General features: G+C 43.6%; 1 protein-coding gene across 1 annotated transcript in view; it reads right to left on the reverse strand.

Annotated features, from left to right (window-relative positions):
- Window positions 1–7693: 7693 nt before the first annotated feature.
- Window positions 7694–24108, reverse strand: part of VTN (vitronectin) — a 47546-nt gene continuing 31131 nt past the window's right edge. Inside the window, exons 7-8 of the mRNA XM_069760060.1 lie at window positions 21637–21945; window positions 7694–8859 (exon numbers count right to left, since the gene is read on the reverse strand). Of these exons, the coding sequence (XP_069616161.1) occupies window positions 8732–8859; window positions 21637–21945 (437 nt within the window). The 3' untranslated portion in view covers window positions 7694–8731. The remainder of the gene's footprint in view (window positions 8860–21636; window positions 21946–24108) is intronic.

Consider the following 24108-nt stretch of genomic DNA (forward strand, 5'->3'; position numbering starts at 1 on the left):
CCCTAAAGTGGAGGAGAACCTGAATAGATGACCGCGCTGTTGCTGAAAATTATCTCTATACAAAGACCAACATGGATATTACCGCCATATGATCATTGGTAGATACCAGTCCTACAGAACAAATAAGAGATCACAGCACAGTTATAGATGGTGACGCACCGCTGAAGTTGTTTCTGATGGAATCGTTCACTTTTCACGTCTTTTCCATCTGGCCCAGACCGACATGACAACTTCTTCCAGCCAGGACTCGGCTGCAGAGACTACAACAAAGACACGTTTCACGTCTCATATTTCTTGCCCCATCACCATCTACTCCCATACTGCACAAACTCCTCATCATGCTAATATCCCAATACTGAGCTGCTGCTGCCCTATGTGACCCTATTACTACTCCTGCTGTGTGGTTCTCTGTGCATTCTAAATTCTAAAACAACCCTTTATAATATAGTAATGCAGGGTGCAAGTGCCCTAGAAAACAGTGCCCACATTTTGCCCTCTAGAGACCTAGAAAGTAATATTGCCCTCTGTGTGCCCCTTTGACACTAACAGTAACCTGAGTTCCCCTATAGCAATAAGTGCCCACTTTACATTTACTAATGTCCAGAGTATCCCCCCCTGTACAGCTCCCCTATACACAGCATGATGCTCTCTTCTACACAGTTTAGTGCCCCCTCACTGTATAGCACCATACACACGGTGCACCCCTTAGTAGCCCCCAAACCGTTTGATGGCTCTAACAGTTTGATGGCCCCCAAGATAACCTCCTTATAGCATAATGCACCAGATAGTCCTCAATATAGTATAATGCACTCCTCATAGGCCTCTATAGTATAATGCATACCCCATAGGCAGACTCTATATAGTATAATGCTTTCCCCAATAGGCAAACTCTATATAGTATAATGCACCCTCATAGGCAGACTCTGTACTATAATGTACCATCCATAGGTAGACTATATTGTCTAATGCACTCCCCATAGTCAGACTTTATATTGTATAATGCACCCACCATAGGGAGACTTTAGTATAATGCCCCCCCCCAGGTAGACTTTATGACTCTATATAGTATACTGTACCCCCCACAGGGAGACTTTATATAGCATAATGCACCTCCTATAGGTAGACTCTATATAGTATAATGAACCCCACATAGGCAGACTCTGCATACTATAATGCACCCCACATAGAGACTCTATATAATATAAAGCACCCTCATAAAAAAATAAATACATACAATACTCACTTCTGCTCCTCGTTCTTTCCGGATAGCGGGCTCTGAGTAGTGACGTCATCACGACCCTTGTCAGCGTCTGTGTCAGGGACGTCAGATGCTGAGAGGAGGAGGATGGGAGAGGGAGTGGGACGCTCCCACTCTCATCAATGTGGTCAACTGTGTTGCCATCTAGCCAATACAGTTGAACTTGTGATGACGGCAAGGGGGGGCCCTCTGCTGGCACCGGGCCCCCCTACTGCTCAGGGGCCACATAGCAGCTGTGTGGCAGAGCAGGAAGGTCGATTCTCCCTGCTCTGCCACAGAGTGCAACTGTATAGTCACGTTGTGCGTAGCTCCGGGCTGGCCCCCACGACCGCCCCCAGCTGCCCCCATGTATCTTACTGTTTTATTACTTTTTACTGTATATTAATTTTTCACTTTTTTTAACAATCAATATTTTTTATGAAAAAAAAAGCAGGATGAGTCCAGCTGATAAAAAAGCTTGTCTTTATTCCAAATTCGTCTAAAATAGTGACATGGCACCCATATGTGCAGCTACGCGTTTCTAACATGAGCTGTGTGTTGTGAATTCTGTTGTCAAGCTCCCTCCTGTGGTCATGAATGGTACTTTGGCTGGTTCTGTCCATGGGCTTCCTCTGGTGGTTGTGAGTGGAGCTGCGGCTTCTGAGTTTCCTTCCACAGGTGACGAGGTTAATTCGTTAGCTGGCTGCTCTATTTAACTCCACTTAGATCATTGCTCCATGCCACCTGTCAATGTTCCAGTCGGGCCTCACTTTGCTAAATCTATTTCATCTCTATGTTTGTAATTTTCATCTTTACTCACAGTCATTATATGTGGGGGGCTGCCTTTTCCTTTGGGGAATTTCTCTGAGGCAAGGTAGGCTTTATTTTTCTATCTCTAGGGCTAGCTAGTTTCTTAGGCTGTGTCGAGTTGCATAGGGAGCGTTAGGAGCAATTCACGGCTATTTCTAGTGTGTGTGATAGGATTAGGGATTGCGGTCAGCAGAGTTCCCACGTCTCAGAGCTCGTCCTATATTATTAGTAACTATCAGGTCATTTCGTGTGCTCTTAACCACCAGGTCCATTATTGTCCTTACCACCAGGTCATAACAGTACAGGTGGCCAAAAGTATTAATGCATCTCAATAGAGGGATAAGAGAAGTTCTGAGACCATTTTGTTTTCTTTGCAGTGTGTTTTGTCTCTCTTTTCCCCTTTACCTCTGGGTGGTTCAGGATACAGGTGTAGATATGGACATTCAAGGTCTGTCCTCTTGTATGGATAATCTCACTGCAAGGGTACAAAACATTCAAGATTTTGTGGTTCAGAATCCGATGTTAGAGCCTAGGATTCCTATTCCTGATTTGTTTTTTTGGGGATAGATCTAAGTTTCTGAATTTCAGAAATAATTGTAAATTGTTTCTTGCTTTGAAACCTCGCTCCTCAGGTGACCCTGTTCAACAAGTGAAAATCATTATTTATTTGTTACGTGGCGACCCTCAAGACTGGGCATTTTCCCTTGTGCCAGGAGATCCGGCATTGCGTGATGTTGATGCGTTTTTTCTGGCGCTCGGATTGCTTTATGATGAACCTAATTCAGTGGATCAGGCAGAGAAAATCTTGCTGGCTCTGTGTCAGGGTCAGGATGAGGTAGAAATATATTGTCAGAAGTTAAGGAAGTGGTCTGTACTCACTCAGTGGAATGAATGTGCCCTGGCAGCAATTTTCAGAAAGGGTCTCTCTGAAGCCCTTAAGGATGTCATGGTGGGATTTCCCATGCCTGCTGGTCTGAATGAGTCTATGTCTTTGGCCATTCAGATCGATCGACGCTTGCGTGAGCGTAAAGCTGTGCACCATTTGGCGGTATTATCTGAGCATAGACCTGAGCCTATGCAATGTGATAGGACTTTGACCAGAGCTGAACGGCAAGAACACAGACGTCGGAATGGGTTGTGTTTTTACTGTGGTGATTCCACTCATGCTATCTCCGATTATCCTAAGCGCACTAAGCGTTTCGCTAGGTCTGCTACCATTGGTACAGTACAGTCGAAATTTCTTTTATCCGTTACTCTGATTTGCTCTGTGTCATCCTATTCTGTTATGGCATTTGTGGATTCAGGCGCTGCCCTGAATTTGATGGACTTGGAGTTTGCTAGGCGCTGTGGTTTTTTCTTGGAGCCCTTGCAGTATCCTATTCCATTGAGAGGAATTGATGCTACGTCTTTGGCCAAGAATAAGCCTCAGTACTGGACCCAATTGACCATGTGCATGGCTCCTGCACATCAGGAGGATATTCGCTTTTTGGTGTTGCATAATCTGCATGATGTGGTCGTTTTGGGGTTGCCATGGCTACAGGTCCATAATCCAGTATTGGATTGGAAATCTATGTCTGTGTCCAGCTGGGGTTGTCAGGGGGTACATGGTGATGTTCCATTTTTGTCTATTTCGTCATCCACCCCTTCTGAGTTTTTGTCGGATTACCGGGATGTATTTGATGAGCCCAAATCCAGTGCCTTACCTCCTCATAGGGATTGCGATTGTGCTATCAAATTGATTCCTGGTAGTAAGTTTCCTAAGGGCCGACTGTTCAATTTATCTGTGCCAGAGCACGCCACTATGCGGAGTTATGTAAAGGAATCCTTGGAGAAGGGTCATATTCGCCCGTCGTCGTCACCATTGGGAGCAGGGTTTTTTTGTGGCCAAGAAGGATGGTTCTTTGAGACCTTGTATTGATTACCGCCTTCTTAATAAGATCACAGTCAAATTTCAGCACCCTTTGCCGCTGCTGTCGGATTTATTTGCTCGGATTAAGGGGGCTAGTTGGTTCACCAAGATAGATCTTCGTGGTGCGTATAATCTTGTGCGTATTAAACAGGGCGATGAATGGAAAACAGCATTTAATACGCCCGAGGGCCATTTTGAGTACCTGGTTATGCCATTCGGGCTTTCCAATGCTCCATCAGTATTTCAGTCCTTTATGCATGACATCTTCCGAGAGTACCTGGATAAATTCCTGATTGTATATTTGGATGATATTTTGGTCTTCTCGGATGATTGGGAGTCTCACGTGAAGCAGGTCAGAATGGTGTTCCAGGTCCTTCGTGCGAATTCTTTGTTTGTGAAGGGGTCAAAGTGTCTCTTTGGAGTTCAGAAGGTTTCATTTTTGGGTTTCATTTTTTCCCCTTCTACTATCGAGATGGACCCTGTTAAAGTCCAGGCCATTTATGATTGGACTTAGCCGACATCTGTGAAGAGTCTGCAAAAGTTCCTGGGCTTTGCTAATTTTTATCGTCACTTCATCAGTAATTTTTCTAGTGTTGCTAAACCGTTGACTGATTTGACCAAGAAGGGTGCTGATGTGGTCAATTGGTCTTCTGCGGCTGTGAAAGCTTTTCAGGAGTTGAAGCGTCGTTTTTCTTCTGCCCCTGTGTTGTGCCAGCCAGATGTTTCTCTTCCGTTTCAGGTCGAGGTTGATGCTTCTGAGATTGGAGCAGGGGCTGTTTTGTCGCAAAGAAGTTCTGATGGCTCGGTGATGAAACCATGTGCCTTCTTTTCTAGAAAGTTTTCGCCTGCTGAGCGCAATTATGATGTTGGCAATCGAGAGTTGTTGGCCATGAAGTGGGCATTCGAGGAGTGGCGTCATTGGCTTGAAGGAGCCAAGCATCGCGTGGTGGTCTTGACGGATCACAAGAATTTGACTTATCTCGAGTCTGCCAAACGGTTGAATCCTAGACAGGCTCGTTGGTCGCTATTTTTCTCCCGTTTTGATTTTGTGGTTTCGTACCTTCCAGGCTCTAAGAATGTGAAGGCTGATGCCCTGTCAAGGAGTTTTGTGCCCGACTCTCCGGGTGTTCCTGAGCCGGCGGGTATTCTCAAAGAGGGGGTAATTTTGTCTGCCATCTCCCCTGATTTGCGGCGGGTGCTGCAAAAATTTCAGGCTGATAGACCTGACCGTTGCCCAGCGGAGAAACTGTTTGTCCCTGATAAATGGACTAGTAGAGTTATCTCTGAGGTTCATTGTTCGGTGTTGGCTGGTCATCCTGGAATCTTTGGTACCAGAGATTTGGTGGCTAGATCCTTTTGGTGGCCGTCTTTGTCGCGGGATGTGCGTTCTTTTGTGCAGTCCTGTGGGACTTGTGCTCGGGCTAAGCCCTGCTGTTCTCGTGCCAGTGGGTTGCTTTTGCCCTTGCCGGTCCCGAAGAGGCCCTGGATGCATATCTCTATGGATTTTATTTCGGATCTCCCTGTCTCTCAAAAGATGTTGGTCATTTGGGTGGTTTGTGATCGCTTCTCTAAGATGGTCCATTTGGTACCCTTGTCTAAATTGCCTTCCTCCGCTGATTTGGTGCCATTGTTTTTCCAGCATGTGGTTCGTTTACATGGCATTCCGGAGAACATCGTTTCGGACAGAGATTCCCAGTTTGTTTCGAGGTTTTGGCGAGCCTTTTGTGCTAGGATGGGCATTGATTTGTCTTTTTCCTCGGCTTTCCATCCTCAGACAAAATGGCCAAACCGAACGAACTAATCAGACTTTGGAAACTTATCTGAGATGCTTTGTTTCTGCTGATCAGGATGATTGGGTGTCCTTTTTGCCTTTGGCTGAGTTCGCCCTTAATAATCGGGCCAGCTCGGCTACCTTGGTTTCGCCGTTTTTCTGCAACTCTGGGTTCCATCCTCGTTTCTCTTCAGGGCAGGTTGAGTCTTTGGACTGTCCTGGTGTAGATACTGTGGTGGATAGGTTGCAGCAGATTTGGACTCATGTGGTGGACAATTTGACATTGTCCCAGGAGAAGGCTCAACGTTTCGCTAACCGCCGGCGCTGTGTGGGTCCCCGACTTCGTGTTGGGGATTTGGTTTGATTGTCGTCTCGTTATGTTCCTATGAAGGTTTCCTCTCCTAAGTTTAAGCCTCGTTTCATTGGTCCGTATAAGATTTCTGAGGTTCTCAATCCTGTGTCGTTTTGTTTGACCCTTCCAGCTTCTTTTGCCATCCATAATGTATTCCATAGGTCATTGTTGCGGAGATACGTGGCGCCTGTGGTTCTATCCGTTGATCCTCCTGCCCCGGTGTTGGTTGAGGGGGAGTTGGAGTATGTGGTGGAGAAGATTTTGGATTCTCGTATTTCGAGACGGAAACTCCAGTACCTGGTCAAGTGGAAGGATTATGGTCAGGAAGATAATTCCTGGGTCTTTGCCTCCGATGTTCATGCTGCCGATCTGGTTCGTGCCTTTCATTTGGCTCGTCCTGGTCGGCCTGGGGGCTCTGGTGAGGGTTCGGTGACCCCTCCTCAAGGGGGGGGTACTGTTGTGAATTCTGTTGTCAAGCTCCCTCCTGTGGTCATGAATGGTACTTCGGCTGGTTCTGTCCATGGGCTTCCTCTGGTGGTTGTGAGTGGAGCTGCGGCTTCTGAGTTTCCTTCCACAGGTGACGAGGTTAATTCGTTAGCTGGCTGCTCTATTTAACTCCACTTAGATCATTGCTCCATGCCACCTGTCAATGTTCCAGTATTGGTCTAGTTCTCTCCTGGATCGTTCTTGTGACCTGTCTTCCCAGCAGAAGCTAAGTTCCTGCTTGTTTTTCTCTGGTTTGCTATTTTTCTGTCCAGCTTGCTATTTTGAATTTTGTCTTGCTTGCTGGAAGCTCTGGGACGCAGAGGGAGCGCCTCCGCACTGTGAGTCGGTGCGGAGGGTCTTTTTGCTCCCTCTGCGTGGTCTTTTTGTAGTTTTTTGTGCTGACCGCAAAGTTACCTTTCCTATCCTCTGTCTGTTCAGTAAGTCGGGCCTCACTTTGCTAAATCTATTTCATCTCTATGTTTGTAATTTTCATCTTTACTCACAGTCATTATATGTGGGGGGCTGCCTTTTCCTTTGGGGAATTTCTCTGAGGCAAGGTAGGCTTTATTTTTCTATCTCTAGGGCTAGCTAGTTTCTTAGGCTGTGTCGAGTTGCATAGGGAGCGTTAGGAGCAATCCACGGCTATTTCTAGTGTGTGTGATAGGATTAGGGATTGCGGTCAGCAGAGTTCCCACGTCTCAGAGCTCGTCCTATATTATTAGTAACTATCAGGTCATTCCGTGTGCTCTTAACCACCAGGTCCATTATTGTCCTTACCACCAGGTCATAACACTGTGTTCTTTGTTAAAGTTCCATTTTGGATGCCTTGTGGGCAGCATCACTGGACACCGGGGCTTCCTCTGTCTGCTGTATGTACGATTGACCACATTGGCAAAATAAATCCTGGGGTCATTAAAAATAGCCCCTAACATGGTTATTATTGCTGCATGTTACTAAATGAAGGGATTAAATGAGTTGTTTGGGACATTATCATTCATGGTCTATCCTTAGGATAGGTTATCGATGTCTGATCAGTAGGGGTGCGACACCCGACGCTCTTGCTGATCAGCTGTTCCCGATGTTGGGGGCGCCAGAACTGGTCATTTAGGGAGCTGCACAGCACAGTTCCATCAAACCTTTTAATGCATAACATGTCTCTATGTCTTTAGTACTGTACTTTTAAAGTGTTTTAATAATTTAGTTATTTATTTCAATAATGGATATATGTATATATTTATTTTGAATTGGTGTCTAGCATTTTCTCATCCCCCTTTTTTGCTATACAATTTTGTGCATGCCTTTAAACACAGTACTTTCGCTACGTTTTGCCCTGTTGGATTATTATTCATCTGACATCAACATAATCTAGGGAAAGAGACCTTGATTCCAGCAATATGTCACTTAGTTTACTGATTGCAGCTGCTGTGATAGAGTTTTGTCTGTTATAGATGTAGCAGTGCTCAGAAAGATAACCCTGACTATACCCCTGATTATCAGCTTTCTATGTACATTGTATAGTGACAGTATGCTGCTAATCAGTGTTAGTTGTGGGGGTGGACCAGGAGGCGCACGGGCAGCTAGTCTGGCAGTGATGATTTCCTGCTGATAAAACACTGATTGTAGTCAAACAACTACGCACAGCTGAAGTGACACATCGCTGAAATCAGTGTCTCAGCCCCTACCTCATGATCTCACATTATATAGAAAAAACCTGGTGATAGATGCCCTTTAAAGGAAACTAATACTTTATTTAATAACAGTGCTATGAATAATTATATTAATGAATAGGTTGCTAATGATGACAGTCAGTTCTGTGAAACTCTGTGTTATCACACACTTGGAGGGGGTCATACAAGCCTAAATTCTCTTTTTCTGCTAAAGCCAATTCTAGTATTTAAAAAAAAAATTGCACGTGTGCTAGTGGGCATTGCCAATGTCACTGGTTGGCAGCTACTGCTACACGACCACCTGTCTCCGAATTTCAAAAAAAGCATGTGACACTTCTCACTTTATGTAAAATATATATTATTTTGGTTTTACAATAAAATCACATGAATCCATCCTTATAAATGCTGGTGGCTGCTTTGGCAAATAAACATTTTAATCTTGGTCAGAAATGATTGGTTTTTAATTTTGTTTTCTAGTATATATTTCTCAGGAAAAATATCAGCCTCTTGACTTCTTTTCTTTAGAAGATTTCTTGCATCCCAGCCAGTATTCTGCAATGGATCGAGGGTAACGAGGAAAGGCTCTGTCTACGCGCTTCGTCTGAAGGTTTACACGGTAATATTTATCTGTATGAAAAATAAGAAATGATGACATTGGTTCACAATATCTATAATAAATATATGCGTGATACATCACTCAACAATAGCAGAGACGCAACACAGCTCCAGCTCTTTCTGGTTGTGATATGACCTCTACCAAGATTTAGGATACGCACCAACAGTGACAAGAACCGAGCACCATTGGGTGAGATGGCATCTGACAGGGTTTTACCGTGCCAGAGAGGAGCCAGAAGACCACAGCATCTGATTCCTACTACTCCTGCACTGAGTAGAAGCACTTCACCTTCTTATTAAACAGTGTAAATTTCTTTTGGGGTTAATCTGCTCAGTTGAGCATTCCTGGAGCCTTAAGGCTAAACTGTGCACTGCTAGCCACTCCCATCTCCTATATAATCTGGGCCCTGGCTAGCACTCATTGTCAGAGTTAGCTTATGCTGCATGGCTGGAGGTTGTTGTTGGTTATTATTGGAGAAGGCGTTTGGTGGATTTATCTGTGACTGTTGCGAGGTTTTCAGTGTGTGATAATTCCTTTTCTTCTCCTACTTTGGTTTAACCCTATCCTCCATTCCCCGATGCATACCTCTGTTACATGTGTATATTTGTATGTTTGGCATTTTTCGTTACCCCTGTACGTACTACCTTGTTTGGTTGGTGTACTAGGGTATACTACTACTCCTCTCTTCCCTGGGTGGGGGAAGGGTACAGACTGAGGGTGGATTCAGGAGCTAAGGTGAGGTACATGGCCCCGGCATCTTCACCATCAGAAGTAATCCAGGAAATAGGGTGATCTAGGGTGCCCCCTAACGTTAGGGACAGGGAAGGAGCCCCTGGTCCCGGGACATTCGACAACAGAGTTGTGACAGTATCACATTGCAGCTTACATACACAGAGCTGTGTCACATCCATGTGTTAGCAGTTGACATACTGCATGGCCACTATATGGCAAGTCCTAAAAAAATAAAGCTCATGAGCACGCCAAGCTTTAGTACGAAGCAATGTAGCTTCGCTGCATTGCCATATGGGCTTTGTCAGACTCCTTGTGCACAGAGATATTTCACCTGGTAGCAATACTTCTAGAGGAGACTATGTCAGTAGATTCGGCATCTGATTGGGTATGCCACTCATTTTTCAATTGGATTTATATGTAATCTGAACATAAAACCTTTGCATGTATCGTCAGATGCAACTTACACTCTCTAATGATTCATCAAAGGCTGCATCCTACAGGGCAAATATCCAGCAGACTTTCCTAAGTGATTTGCATGTGGAAAGTCCAGTGTGTATTACTCTAGCAACATTGAGAATGAAAAAATGCGCAGTGTAAGTTGTGCAGCACACGAGATCTGCATTACAATGGGCGACATCCACTGTGGATGCTGCCACAGATGTCACCCATTGTAATGTAAAGCAAGAAACATGCTGCAGATCTCCACCATTTCTGCAACAAAATGTTCCTTGCACTAAGGTTTTGCAAAATTTATCATGTAGTGAAAAGGTTCTGCAGGAATGAACTCCCACCAAACATTTTATTGCCCGTGGAAATGTCTATGCAGTATAGTGCTGTAATATACACACTGATCATCACAATCTTCCCCAATTTCCAGCTCTGTTCCAGTCCTCTTTTTATTTTATTCTGGCCTGCTGGATCTCACGGGGAAGACAGTGAGTGTATTAATGGACCTACAGTACACTTCAAAAACATTTACTCAAAATTAGGCAATGAAAAGATTGGTGGGAGTGCTTCTTTAATCTATTCATGGCCTTTGACATAACCATACACCATGGCTGGCTAGGGGTTCCTGACCTTTGACGTATCGATACGTCATGTTGATCTTGCACGGCACAAGAGCAGTGCCCACGCGATCGCCGTTAGGGAGCTCAGCTTACACGATAGACGAGCCCCGGCTGTCACTGCCAGGACCAATGCCAGCACCGTCCTGGCTGTTTAACCCCCTAAATGCAGCAATCAATATTGATTGCATCATTTGGGAGGCTAGGAGAGGGAGAGAGCTCCCTCTTCCGTCCTATTGGTGACCTCGGCTGTCATCGCGAGGACTCAATCATTGTTATGGCAACCTGAGGTTGTCCTGACGAGCCCTGAGTCTGCCAGCGACAGTGGTCCGCTTAGAGACTTATGCCAGGGTTACATTGACTGGTATAATGCATTGCAATGCTGGTGCATTGCATCGCATTATATCAGCGATTCTACTAATAAAAGCTAAAGTCCCACAGAAGGACTAAGTAAAAAAAGTAAAAAAAATTGTAAAAATCTATATTTTTAAATAACACAAGATAAAAAAAATGAAAATAATATTATACAAATAAATAGGTATATTTACAGTATGTAAAAACAAAAATAAACAAAAAAAGTACACGCATTTGGTATTGCCCTGATTGGAATGACCCGACCTATAAAACTCTCACGCTAGTTAACCTCTTCAATGAACAGAGGGAAAAAAAAGTGGCAAAAAAACTCTTCTTTTTCATATTGGCAAACAAAAAGTGGAATAACATGCGATCCAAAAGTGAAATGGAAATAAAATAGGTATAGTTAAAAACATCATCACTTAAAAATAAGCTGCCATACAGCTCAATCAGCGGAGAAATAAAAAAGCTATAGCTCTAAGGCTGCCGTCAAACTAGCAGAATTTGGTCCCTATTTTACATCAGTATTTGTAAGCCAAAACCAGGAGTGGAACATAGAGGAAAAGTATAATAGAAACATATGCACCACTTCTGCATTTACCACCCACTCCTGGTTTGCGCCCGAAAATGGTACCAATAAAAACATCAACTCGTCCTGCAAAAAGCAAGACCTCACATGACTCTGTGGGCAGACATACAAAAAAATTATAACTCTCAAAATATGGCAATGCAAAAACTTGTCTTTGCAAAAAAAAAAGCATTTTTTTTAGTGTGTGACAGCAGCTATACATAAAAACCCAATATAAATCTATAGTTGCACTGGGCCAAAGAATAAAGTCGTCTAATCATTTATACCGCACGAGGAACGGCGTAAAAAATAAATAAAACCAATTCTTCACCTGCTGTTGATTTGTTAATTCTGTCTCCCAAAGATCGCAGTAAGGCTCGGCGCACATTTATCCTGCGCTCTGCGCTGAGCGCTTAAGGTACTGTCACACTAGACGATATCGCTAGCGATCCGTGACGTTGCAGCGTCCTCGCTAGCGATATCGTCCAGTGTGACAGGCAGCAGCGATCAGGCCCCTGCTGGGAGATCGCTGGTCGGGGAAGAAAGTCCAGAACTTTATTTCGTCGCTGGACTCCCCGTAGACATCGCTGAATCGGCGTGTGTGACACCGATCCAGCGATGTCTTCACTGGTAACCAGGGTAAACATCGGGTAACTAAGCGCAGGGCCGCGCTTAGTAACCCGATGTTTACCCTGGTTACCATCCTAAAAGTAAAAAAACAAACACTACATACTTACCTACCGCTGTCTGTCCTCCAGCGCTGTGCTCTGCTCTCCTCCTGCTCTGGCTGTGAGCGTCGGTCAGCCGGAAAGCAGAGCGGTGACGTCACCGCTCTGCTTTCTGGCTGCCCGGCGCTCACAGCCAGACCAGAGAAGCAGAGCGCCGAGGACAGACAGCGGAAGGTAAGTATGTAGCGTTTGTTTTTTTACTTTTTAGGATGGTAACCAGGGTAAACATCGGGTTACTAAGCGCGGCCCTGCGCTTAGTTACCCGATGTTTACCCTGGTTACCGGGGACCTCGGGATCGTTGGTCGCTGGAGAGCTGTCTGTGTGACAGCTCTCCAGCGACCAAACAGCGACGCTGCAGCGATCCGGATCGTTGTCGGTATCGCTGCAGCGTCGCTATGTGTGACGGTACCTTTACACTGGGGTTTCCGTGTAAATCTCTGAAATACGTCATTCACACAGAACCAACAGCTGACGATTCCCTATAATGAGGCAGATGGAGACATTGTGTACTGGCTCTCTGATGATTCGGCAGTGTCTGTCTTTTTATATGTGCATAAATGTGCATCAGCTACAGTTTTGTGCACCTTTGAAAAGGACACTGCTGAACAGAGGCCAGACATAGTCCAGAGTAACTCTGCTTCATTATACTGAATGGAGCCTTCATAGGTTTCATCTGAATCACGTCATTTGAAGATTTAGATGGAAACCCTGATCTAAGTGCAGGATAGATGAGATCCACAATATTATGTAAAATGTTCCCAATAAAAGCTTTAACTAAATAAAAAAGCAAGTTACCAAGATCCATCATCTGTCAATGGAAATATTTACGTTACTGGTAGCATAAAGGCTCTGGAAAAGCTTTATGGCTCCTCACCCCTCAGGCTATATGCACACGTTGCGGATTAGATTGCGGAATTTTCTGTGCAGATTCTGCATTTCTTGGCAGAAAATGCAGGTCAAAATCCACCTTTTTTTTGAAGATTTTGTGCGCTTTTTTACCCCTGCAGATTTCTATTATGGAATGGGGGCAGAAACGCTGCAGATCCGCAAAAAGAATTGACATGGTATTTTTTTGAATCTGCTGCGTTTTCCGCACCATCAGCACAGCATTTTTTTTCACATTGATTTACATTGTACTGTAAATCACTTGCGGATCTGCAGCGAATCTGCGCGGAAAAAAAACACTGCAGATCCGCAGGAAATCTGCAACGTGTGCACATAGCCTCAAAGGAAATTAAGATAATTCTGCACTCCAAAATCCAAAATCCCTTCTGAGCCTCAGTGTGCCTAATCCACATTTAGTGTCCACATTTGGCATTTCTGTAGCGATGAGAACCCACTTAATTTATGGGGTGCGTGTCCCCAGAAGCACGAACATGGATTAGTGTATGGGAACTACAACATACTGGACACTGCAATGTACGTGCACTACAATGGCAGATTTGCAATTTTCAATCAGCAACATCCCCTGCTGTTTGTTTCTGGAAAACACCCATGGAGTCAAAATTGTCACTACACCTGTAGATAAATTCCCAGAGGGGTGACATTTTCAAACTGAGGTCACTTGAGGTGAGATTCTGCCCTTATGACACATAGGGACTTTGCGTATGAAATCGCAAACTATTCTATAATAACTTGTTCTCTGGGAGCCAAATAGTGATCCTTCCTTCCCGAGTCCTGTCGTGTGGCTACGCAATACTGTACAGTCACATAAGAGGTATCACAACATACAGCAGAAATTGTGTGATAAGTTGTGGTGCCACTTTTACTAAATGTAAAATCTGGGGCTAAAACAAATTTTTGCTTGTAATTATTTTTCTTCACTTCCCAATGGTATAAAATTCTGTGGCTCACCCGTCTTATCAATATGATCACTGCACCCTTAGGTGAATTCATTGAGCGGTGTAGCTTGTAAAATGGGGTCACTTATCGAAGGGTTCTGCTGTTTGGGACCTCAGAGGCTCTACCAATGTGACATGGCCACCTCCTAATATTCCAGCAAAACCTGAACTGCAATATAGCACTTTTCCCTTCTGGGCTTGGCACTGTGCCTCAAAAGTAGTTTTTTACCAAATATGAGGCATTGGCATACTCAGGAGAAAATGGACCATATCATTTGTTACGCAATTTCTCCTACTATCCATTTTGAAAATCAAAAACATGGGGCCAAAGCAACATTTTAGTGTAAAAAATTGTATTTTCCTAATGACTCAGCCCAATTTTATACAATTCTGTGACACACCTGATAGTTAAAAATGCTACCTACACCCCTAGATGAATTCCTCAAGAACTGTAGTTTCTAAAATGGTGTAACTTGTGGGGATTTCTGCTGTTTTGACATGACATGGACTCTTCAAATGTGACATGGCATCCGCAATCTATTTCAGCCACAAGTGTCCTTCAGAATTCAATTAACACTTCTTCCCTTTCTGAGCACTGTTTTCCACCACTTATGGGGCTATCAGTGCACCCAGGATAAATCACACAACAGATTTTGTGATCCATTTTCTCCCATTATCCTTGTAAAAAGGAAAAATTGGGGGCTAAAGATTTTGTGATCCATTTTCTCCCATTATCCTTGTAAAAAGGAAAAATTGGGGGCTAAAGCAACATATTTGCAGGAAAAAGTTATTTTCTCATTTTCATGGCTCAACGTTATAAAATGATGTGAAGCACCTGTGCGTTCAAGATTCACTACACCTCTACATAAATTACTTGAGGGGTGTATTGTGCAAAATGGTGTGGGGGGGTTTCCACTGTTTAGGCACATCAGGGGCTCTGCAAATGTGACATGACGTTCACTATCCCGGCCAATTTTGACCTCAAAAGTCAAATGGTGCTCCTTCCCTTCCGAGCCCTGCTGTGCACCCAAATAGTAGTTTTCCACCACAAGGAGAAATTGAACAAGAAATTGTACTGACCATTTCTCCTGTTACTCTTATGAAATTTAAAAATATGGGCTAAACCAACATTTTTGTGGGAAAAATTTGACTTTTTATTTTAAATGCTCAACGTTCTAAAATTCTGTGAAGCACTTGCGGGTTCAAGGTGCTCACCACAACTCTAAATAAATTCCTTGAGCTGTATAGTTTCCAAAATGGGGTCACTTGTGGGAGGTTTCAACTGTTTAGACACATCAGTGGCTTTGCAAATGCGATATTGTATCCGCTAGCTATTCAAGCCAAATTGTTACTCTTTTGAAAATGCAAATTTGGAGCTAAAGAAACATTATTGTAGGCAAAAGTAAAATTTTCATTTTTTTCTTCCACTGTGCTTTAATTCTGGTTACGCCCCTAAAGAGTTAATAAACTTATTGAATGTGGTTTTGAGCACCTTGAGTGGTGCAGTTTTCTAAAATGCTGTCACTTTTGGTTATTTTCTGTCCTATAGGCCCCTCAAATATGTCATCTCTAAAAAAAATTGGTTTTGTAAATTTTTGCTTGAAAAATGAAAAATTGCCGACAAACCTTTATCCTCCTACCTTCCTATCAAAAAAATGATGTTTAAAAAATGACGTTGATGTGGAGTAGACAAGTGGTAAATGTTATTTATTAACAATTTTGTGTGATATAACTGTCTGGTTGAAAGGCATAAAAATGCAAAGTTTGGCAGTTGCAAAGTTTTCAATTTTTTTGTCAAATTTTCAATATTTTTTTTTAGAAATAAATGCAAATCTTATAGATAAAAATGTACCACTAAGGCCGCCGTCACACATGCGAGTTTTACGGACGTAAGAGCGCAGAATCTACGTCCGTAAAACTCGCAAAAAATACGGCACAATTATTCTCTATGCCCCTGCTCCTATTTGCCGTATTTTACTGATCAGTATTATACGGCTTTCTACGGCCGTACAAAATCGCAGCATGCTGCGTTTGTCACCGTACTGCGCAAGAAATACGCCAATGACAGTCTATGGAAGCGTGAAAAATACGGATTACACACGGACAAGCAGTGTGACTTGCGAGAAATACGCAGCGCTGTTAGAGAGAAAAGCCGGTAATTCAGTGCGGTGTACAGTAAAATCACACTGACAGCTTACAGTAGAATAGGTAGAATAAATGTGTACACTTAGAATAGGTATATATATATATATATGTCAGTGAGACACATATATGTATATATATTAATATTTATTCCAGCGCTAGACAGCTTGAAAGCCGGTAATTCAATTACCGGCTTTTTCCTTCTCCTTCCTAAAACCCGACATGATTTGAGACATGGTTTACATACAGTAAACCATGTCTTCTCTCCATTTTTTTTGCAGATTCCACACTACTAATGTCAGTAGTGTGTATCTGCAAAATTTGGCCGTTCTAGCTCTTAAAGGGTTAAATGGCGGAAAAAATTGGCGTGGGCTCCCGCGCAATTTTCTCCGCCAGAGTAGTAAAGCCAGTGACTGAGGGCAGATATTAATAGCCTGGAGAGGGTCCACGGTTATTGGCCCCCCCCCTGGCTAAAAATATCTGCCCCCAGCCACCCCAGAAAAGGCACATCTGGAAGATGCGCCTATTCTGGCACTTGGCCACTCTCTTCCCATTCCCGTGTAGCGGTGGGATATGGGGTAATGAAGGGTTAATGCCACCTTGCTATTGTAAGGTGACATTAAGCCTAATTAATAATGGAGAGGCGTCAATTATGACACCTATCCATTATTAATCCAATACTAGTAAAGGGTTAAATAAAACACAAACACATTTTTTAAAATTATTTTAATGAAATAAAAACAATGGTTGTTGCAGTATTTTATTCAACGCCCAATCCAGTCACTGAAGACCCTCGTTCTGTGAGTAAAAAAACATAATAAACCAACAATATACTTACCCTCCGCAGATCTGTAACGTCCAACGATGTAAATCCTTCTGAAGGGGTTAAAACATTTTGCAGCAAGGAGCTGTGCTAATGCAGGCTGCTCCTCGCTGCAAAACCCCAGGGAATGAGGCTAAAAATAGATCAATGATCTATATTTAGCTTCAATTGCGGTGAGGCGCCCTCTGCTGGCTGTTCATAGATCGTGGGAAATTACCTAGAAAGCCAGGGAGCTTTCTAGGTAATTTCCCACGATCTATGAACAGCCAGCAGAGGGCGCCTCACCGCAAATGAAGCTAAATATAGATCATTGATCTATTTTTAGCCTCATTCCCTGGGGTTTTGCAGCGAGGAGCAGCCTGCATTAGCACAGCTCCTTGCTGCAAAATGTTTTAACCCCTTCAGAAGGATTTACATCGTTGGACGTTACAGATCTGCGGAGGGTAAGTATATTGTTGGTTTATTATGTTTTTTTACTCACAGAACGAGGGTCTTCAGTGACTGGATTGGGCGTTGAATAAAATACTGCAACAACCATTGTTTTTATTTCATTAAAATAATTTTAAAAAATGTGTTTGTGTTTTATTTAACCCTTTACTAGTATTGGATTAATAATGGATAGGTGTCATAATTGACGCCTCTCCATTATTAATTAGGCTTAATGTCACCTTACAATAGCAAGGTGGCATTAACCCTTCATTACCCCATATCCCACCGCTACACGGGAATGGGAAGAGAGTGGCCAAGTGCCAGAATAGGCGCATCTTCCAGATGTGCCTTTTCTGGGGTGGCTGGGGGCAGATATTTTTAGCCAGGGGGGGGCCAATAACCGTGGACCCTCTCCAGGCTATTAATATCTGCCCTCAGTCACTGGCTTTACTACTCTGGCGGAGAAAATTGCGCGGGAGCCCACGCCAATTTTTTCCGCCATTTAACCCTTTATTTTAAGAGCTAGAACGGCCAAATTTTGCAGATACACACTACTGACATTAGTAGTGTGGAATCTGCAAAAAAAATGGAGAGAAGACATGGTTTACTGTATGTAAACCATGTCTCAAATCATGTCGGGTTTTAGGAAGGAGAAGGAAAAAGCCGGTAATTGAATTACCGGCTTTCAAGCTGTCTAGCGCTGGAATAAATATTAATATATATACATATATGTGTCTCACTGACATATATATATATATATACCTATTCTATGTGTACACATTTATTCTACCTATTCTACTGTAAGCTGTCAGTGTGATTTTACTGTACACCGCACTGAATTACCGGCTTTTCTCTCTAATATACAGTGGGGCAAAAAAGTATTTAGTCAGTCAGCAATAGTGCAAGTTCCACCACTTAAAAAGATGAGAGGCGTCTGTAATTTACATCATAGGTAGACCTCAACTATGGGAGACAAACTGAGAAAAAAAAATCCAGAAAATCACACTGTCTGTTTTTTTAACATTTTATTTGCATATTATGGTGGAAAATAAGTATTTGGTCAGAAACAAAATTTCATCTCAATACTTTGTAATATATCCTTTGTTGGCAATGACAGAGGTCAAACGTTTTCTGTAAGTCTTCACAAGGTTGCCACACACTGTTGTTGGTATGTTGGCCCATTCCTCCATGCAGATCTCCTCTAGAGCAGTGATGTTTTTGGCTTTTCGCTTGGCAACACGGACTTTCAACTCCCTCCAAAGGTTTTCTATAGGGTTGAGATCTAGAGACTGGCTAGGCCACTCCAGGACCTTGAAATGCTTCTTACGAAGCCACTCCTTCGTTGCCCTGGCGGTGTGCTTTGGATCATTGTCATGTTGAAAGACCCAGCCACGTTTCATCTTCAATGCCCTTGCTGATGGAAGGAGGTTTGCACTCAAAATCTCACGATACATGGCCCCATTCATTCTTTCATGTACCCGGATCAGTCGTCCTGACCCCTTTGAAGAGAAACAGCCCCAAAGCATGATGTTTCCACCACCATGCTTTACAGTAGGTATGGTGTTTGATGGATGCAACTCAGTATTCTTTTTCCTCCAAACACGACAAGTTGTGTTTCTACCAAACAGTTCCAGTTTGGTTTCATCAGACCATAGGACATTCTCCCAAAACTCCTCTGGATCATCCAAATGCTCTCTAGCAAACTTCAGACGGGCCCGGACATGTACTGGCTTAAGCAGTGGGACACGTCTGGCACTGCAGGATCTGAGTCCATGGTGGCGTAGTGTGTTACTTATGGTAGGCCTTGTTACATTGGTCCCAGCTCTCTGCAGTTCATTCACTAGGTCCCCCCGCGTAGTTCTGGGATTTTTGCTCACCGTTCTTGTGATCATTCTGACCCCACGGGGTGGGATTTTGCGTGGAGCCCCAGATCGAGGGAGATTATCAGTGGTCTTGTATGTCTTCCATTTTCTAATTATTGCTCCCACTGTTGATTTTTTCACTCCAAGCTGGTTGGCTATTGCAGATTCAGTCTTCCCAGCCTGGTGCAGGGCTACAATTTTGTTTCTGGTGTCCTTTGACAGCTCTTTGGTCTTCACCATAGTGGAGTTTGGAGTCAGACTGTTTGAGGGTGTGCACAGGTGTCTTTTTATACTGATAACAAGTTTAAACAGGTGCCATTACTACAGGTAATGAATGGAGGAAAGAGGAGACTCTTAAAGAAGAAGTTACAGGTCTGTGAGAGCCAGAAATCTTGATTGTTTGTTTCTGACCAAATACTTATTTTCCACCATAAAATGCAAATGAAATGTTAAAAAAAAACAGACAATGTGATTTTCTGGATTTTTTTTTCTCAGTTTGTCTCCCATAGTTGAGGTCTACCTATGATGTAAATTACAGACGCCTCTCATCTTTTTAAGTGGTGGAACTTGCACTATTGCTGACTGACTAAATACTTTTTTGCCCCACTGTATGTGTCTACTGACATATATATATATATATATATATATATATATATATATATATAGACAGTATATATATATTTTCTTTTCTTTTTGGGACACATGGATCACTTCTATAGCGGTATGTTGGTTTTGCTAGCCTGCGAGAAAACCACGCAGTACGGATGCCATACGGATTACATACGGAGGATGCCATGCGCAAAAAACGCTGACACACCCTGCCTACGGAGGAGCTACGGACCACTTTTTTCGGGACTTTTCAGCGTATTACGGCCGTAATATACGGACCGTATTGTTTTACGCTGTGTGTGACGCCGGCCTAACATGAAGTACAAAGTGTCATGAAAAAACAGTCTCAGAATCACTGGGATATGTTGAAGAGTTCCAGAGTTATAACCTCATAAAATCACACTGGTGAGAATTGAAAAAATTGGCCTGGTCAGGGAGGTGAAAACAGGCTGGGAGGTAAAGGGATTAAGCCCAATTCATGTGTTCTCTGAACAAAAAAACCCAGGATAGAACATGTATGCAAGACTCGGTCATGTGAACTGGGCCTTAATGTGCGATTTACTAGGAAGTGGCTAAAATACAGTATATTTCACAACTGATGCTGCATGCAGATGGCTAAGGTTTTTTAGAATTTCTGAATTTAGAAAATTCTCTTCAGAGAGGAAGAGGACTAGAACTCTAGGAGCATTGCGATTTTAAAGGGAACCTGTCACCCAGGTTTCTCAGTACAAGATAAAAATACTGTTAAATAGGGCCTGAGCTGTGCGTTACTATAATGTATTTTGCGAACTCTGCTTCAGGAAAATGGCCGCCGCGATCTCCATCTGCGCACGCGCGGCATCCCGCGGCCATTTTCTTGAAGCCCCGGGCAGCAGAGAACTCCATATGCGCACGCGCGGCCTCAGGAAGATGGCCGCCCCCACAGATCACCAGGGAAATAGCGCCGATCGCGCATTTTTTCTGCTCCTGCCCAGTGGATTCAGAAGATGGGCATGCGCAAACCACTACGCCACCAACGGAAATATATGCAAGATCTGGGGGAAGATGCAGCGATGTCGCCACGCCCATCTGACCTGACCAGCCTGATTGACAGGCGAAAACGGCGACTTTGGTAAGTTATTTCGGCAGCTCAGGGGTGGAATCAGGGTACACAAAATACACTAAAGTAACGCACAGCTCAGGGCCGATTTAACAATATTTTTATCTCGTACTGAAAAACCGGGGTGACAGGTTCCCTTTAAGTCTCCTCATCTCAGCATGCTTAGCATGTCACTCTCCGCAAGGAGAAACGATACTTCTTGGATATGAATTTAGAAAAGAAAGGTATGCAACATATAGAGCCTGAACGTAACAGCCACATCTTAGGCAATGGTTACATCCAGTGTATATAGGGAATTTCTCTGCATTAATAGTGAATGTCCAAAATAAATGTGATATAAAAGCTTTGCTACCTGAGTTCTGTGTCAGGATATTATTTAGATTACGGTAAATGTATTGTGAAACTACAATCAGACAAAGAAATAAACATTACCACTGCCCTTTACTGGGTTTATCTGGACATTAACCCTCTGTCCACCGCTTGTTTGTAACTGCTCCCACTCTATAAAGTTCCGCAGACTCTTGGATCATACGTACCATTTTTAAAGAAGTAAACACTTTGGACTGGCTGACATTTTGGTTGACTTTTAGGAGGAAGCCAGTCAGGATCATACTCTTCATACTCATCATAATCATAGCCAAAAAGGTCATCTAGTATGACCATTCTGTCACTCCAGCTTGGCTTTCTCTTGCGGCTCTTTCTTCGGTTGGTCCTTCGACTCTTCCTACGACGTGAAACAGACTTTTTCTTCTCCGGAACATATAATCTGCTTGGCAGTACAGCATCCACTCCATTTGGAATCCCTTTCCAGTCTCTTTTTATATAGCGAGGAACCTCATTATTATCTCAAATGAAAATGATGAAAATATTAATCATTGTGAGTAAACAAATGTATGAATAGATAATGTATAATAGATCAGCAGAAAATATTAATAATATTAATACACATAATAATAATAATTTGTAATTATTATTTTACAGCATATAAATCATATATAAATAATAATACAAGTTGCAGAATATCATAAGAAATCAAGGTAGACAACACATTTAAATATGGCAATTTAACATTCTCAGATTTCTATTTTTATATTGTACATAGTTTTACAGACATTATCATCACTGTACCCACTGGGGATCACAATCTAAATTTCCTATCTTCATGCCTTTGGAGAGGAAACCACAGTACCAGGAGGAATCCCACACAAACAAGGGGAGAACATACACACTCCTTGTAGATGTTGTCCTTTGTGGGATTTGAATCCAGGATCCCAGCACTGCAAATCATTGCTAATCATTGAGTAGCCATGCTACCTAGTATACTGAACGACATTGTGTTGAAATACTACAGGATTACAACAGAGGTGTCTTAGTTTCAGTCCCCAAAAGGAAAATCTGTGTTTCACAAGATTGTTCTCATCCTTTCCTCAACCCTCACTCTACCAAAATGCTTGTGCATGCCCTAATCATCTCCCGCCTCAACTACTGCAACATCCTTCTCTGTGGCCTACCTTCTAACACTCTCTCACCCTGCCAGTCCGTCCTTAACTCTGCTGCTACTAATTAATCTCTCTCCTCACTTCACTCCTTCTTCCCCTCTTTGCAAATCTCTTCACTGGCTCCCTATTTCCCAGCGAATCCAGTTTAAACTACTGTACTAACACTGACCTACAAAGCCATCCATAACCTTTCTCCTTCGTATATTTCCATACTAATCTCTCAATATCTTCCCTCACGTAATCTCCGGTCCTCCCAAGACCTCCTTCTCTCCTCCACGCTTATTCACTCCTCACCCAATCACTTCCAAGACTTCTCCCAAATATCCCCCATCATCTGGAATTTTGTGCCCCAACACGTCCGATTATCCACCACATTTGGATCCTTCAAACGGAACCTGAAAGCCCATCAAGAAGCTTACAACCTGTAATTGGATCGCCCCCAAGGGCTGTGGGGTACTCGGTACCGGGTCCTTCGGTTCTCAAAGGGGGATGTCACGGTGGCTGACCCGGTCCGTGGCCCTCGGGAGGTCCATGGAAAAAAAGGGGAAAGGTCTTTAAAGGGGAAATGTTCGTGACGCCAAATGTGGTATTCGGTCAGGGTGACCGATGCTGCTTAGGGGTCAGCTGGGGTGATGTTATGGCAGCTAGATGTTATACCTTCCCACAGGTGAAGTGTGTCCCCAGGGCTTCCCAGTGTGTAGATGGTGGATGGTGAATAGGCGCAATGAAGAACGATGACACAAGGTTGCAGTCTCTTTACCTTTTTACTGAAGACTTCAGCATCCACAGTCCAGAGCACCAGATCACAGGGCAGGCAGAGTCTGGCCGGTTTGGAGGCAAATCCAGAGTCCCCTTATCCAGGTGAAAATCAGTAGCCTTCCTCTAGCGCCTGGGTGTTGTAGTACCTTATTGCTGAGCCTCTCATAAGGTCCTCACAACTATTGTAGATGTTCTAGATGTTGTGTCTCTCTCTGTCCCCAAGATGGATAGTACAAACCCGTATGACCGGTGGCGTGAGGCTTTTTACAGGGACTCTATCACGCCCCAGCCTCTCGTGGGTGCCACCTTGCCTCCTGGGTATAGGGTGGGCAGGTAACTTGGAATTAGCTGTCCTGCCGGTCTCTGGAGCAAGGCATAAAGAACTGTTGCTCCCTCGGTGTTCCGGCTACCAGGATCCTGCGCCTCAGAAGGAGGCAGCCTGTGTGTGACTTCTTCTCTACAATACAGTTCTCTGTTTGTCTCTCTTCCTGGAAGCTGCCGCACGTGGGGCAGGCATAGCTCCGTGGCCTTCTGTCTAGGCCTCTGACAGGATCCCACCCCTGTCAGGGTCCAACTACCTGAGCCAAAGCTCAGTCAGTATCTGTATGAGCGAAGCTCAGCCAGCTTCTGTCTAACTTCCTATCCAGACCACCAGTTTTACCTAATTGTGAAGAGTGCCCTAATACATAGGAGCATAGCTCCCCCTGGTGGACTGGAGTGTGAAATGTGTTGTGTGTTGGTGTTACCTGG

This window comes from Ranitomeya imitator, chromosome 3, assembly GCF_032444005.1.
Source record: "Ranitomeya imitator isolate aRanImi1 chromosome 3, aRanImi1.pri, whole genome shotgun sequence".
In the NCBI taxonomy this organism is placed as follows: Eukaryota; Metazoa; Chordata; class Amphibia; order Anura; family Dendrobatidae; genus Ranitomeya; species Ranitomeya imitator.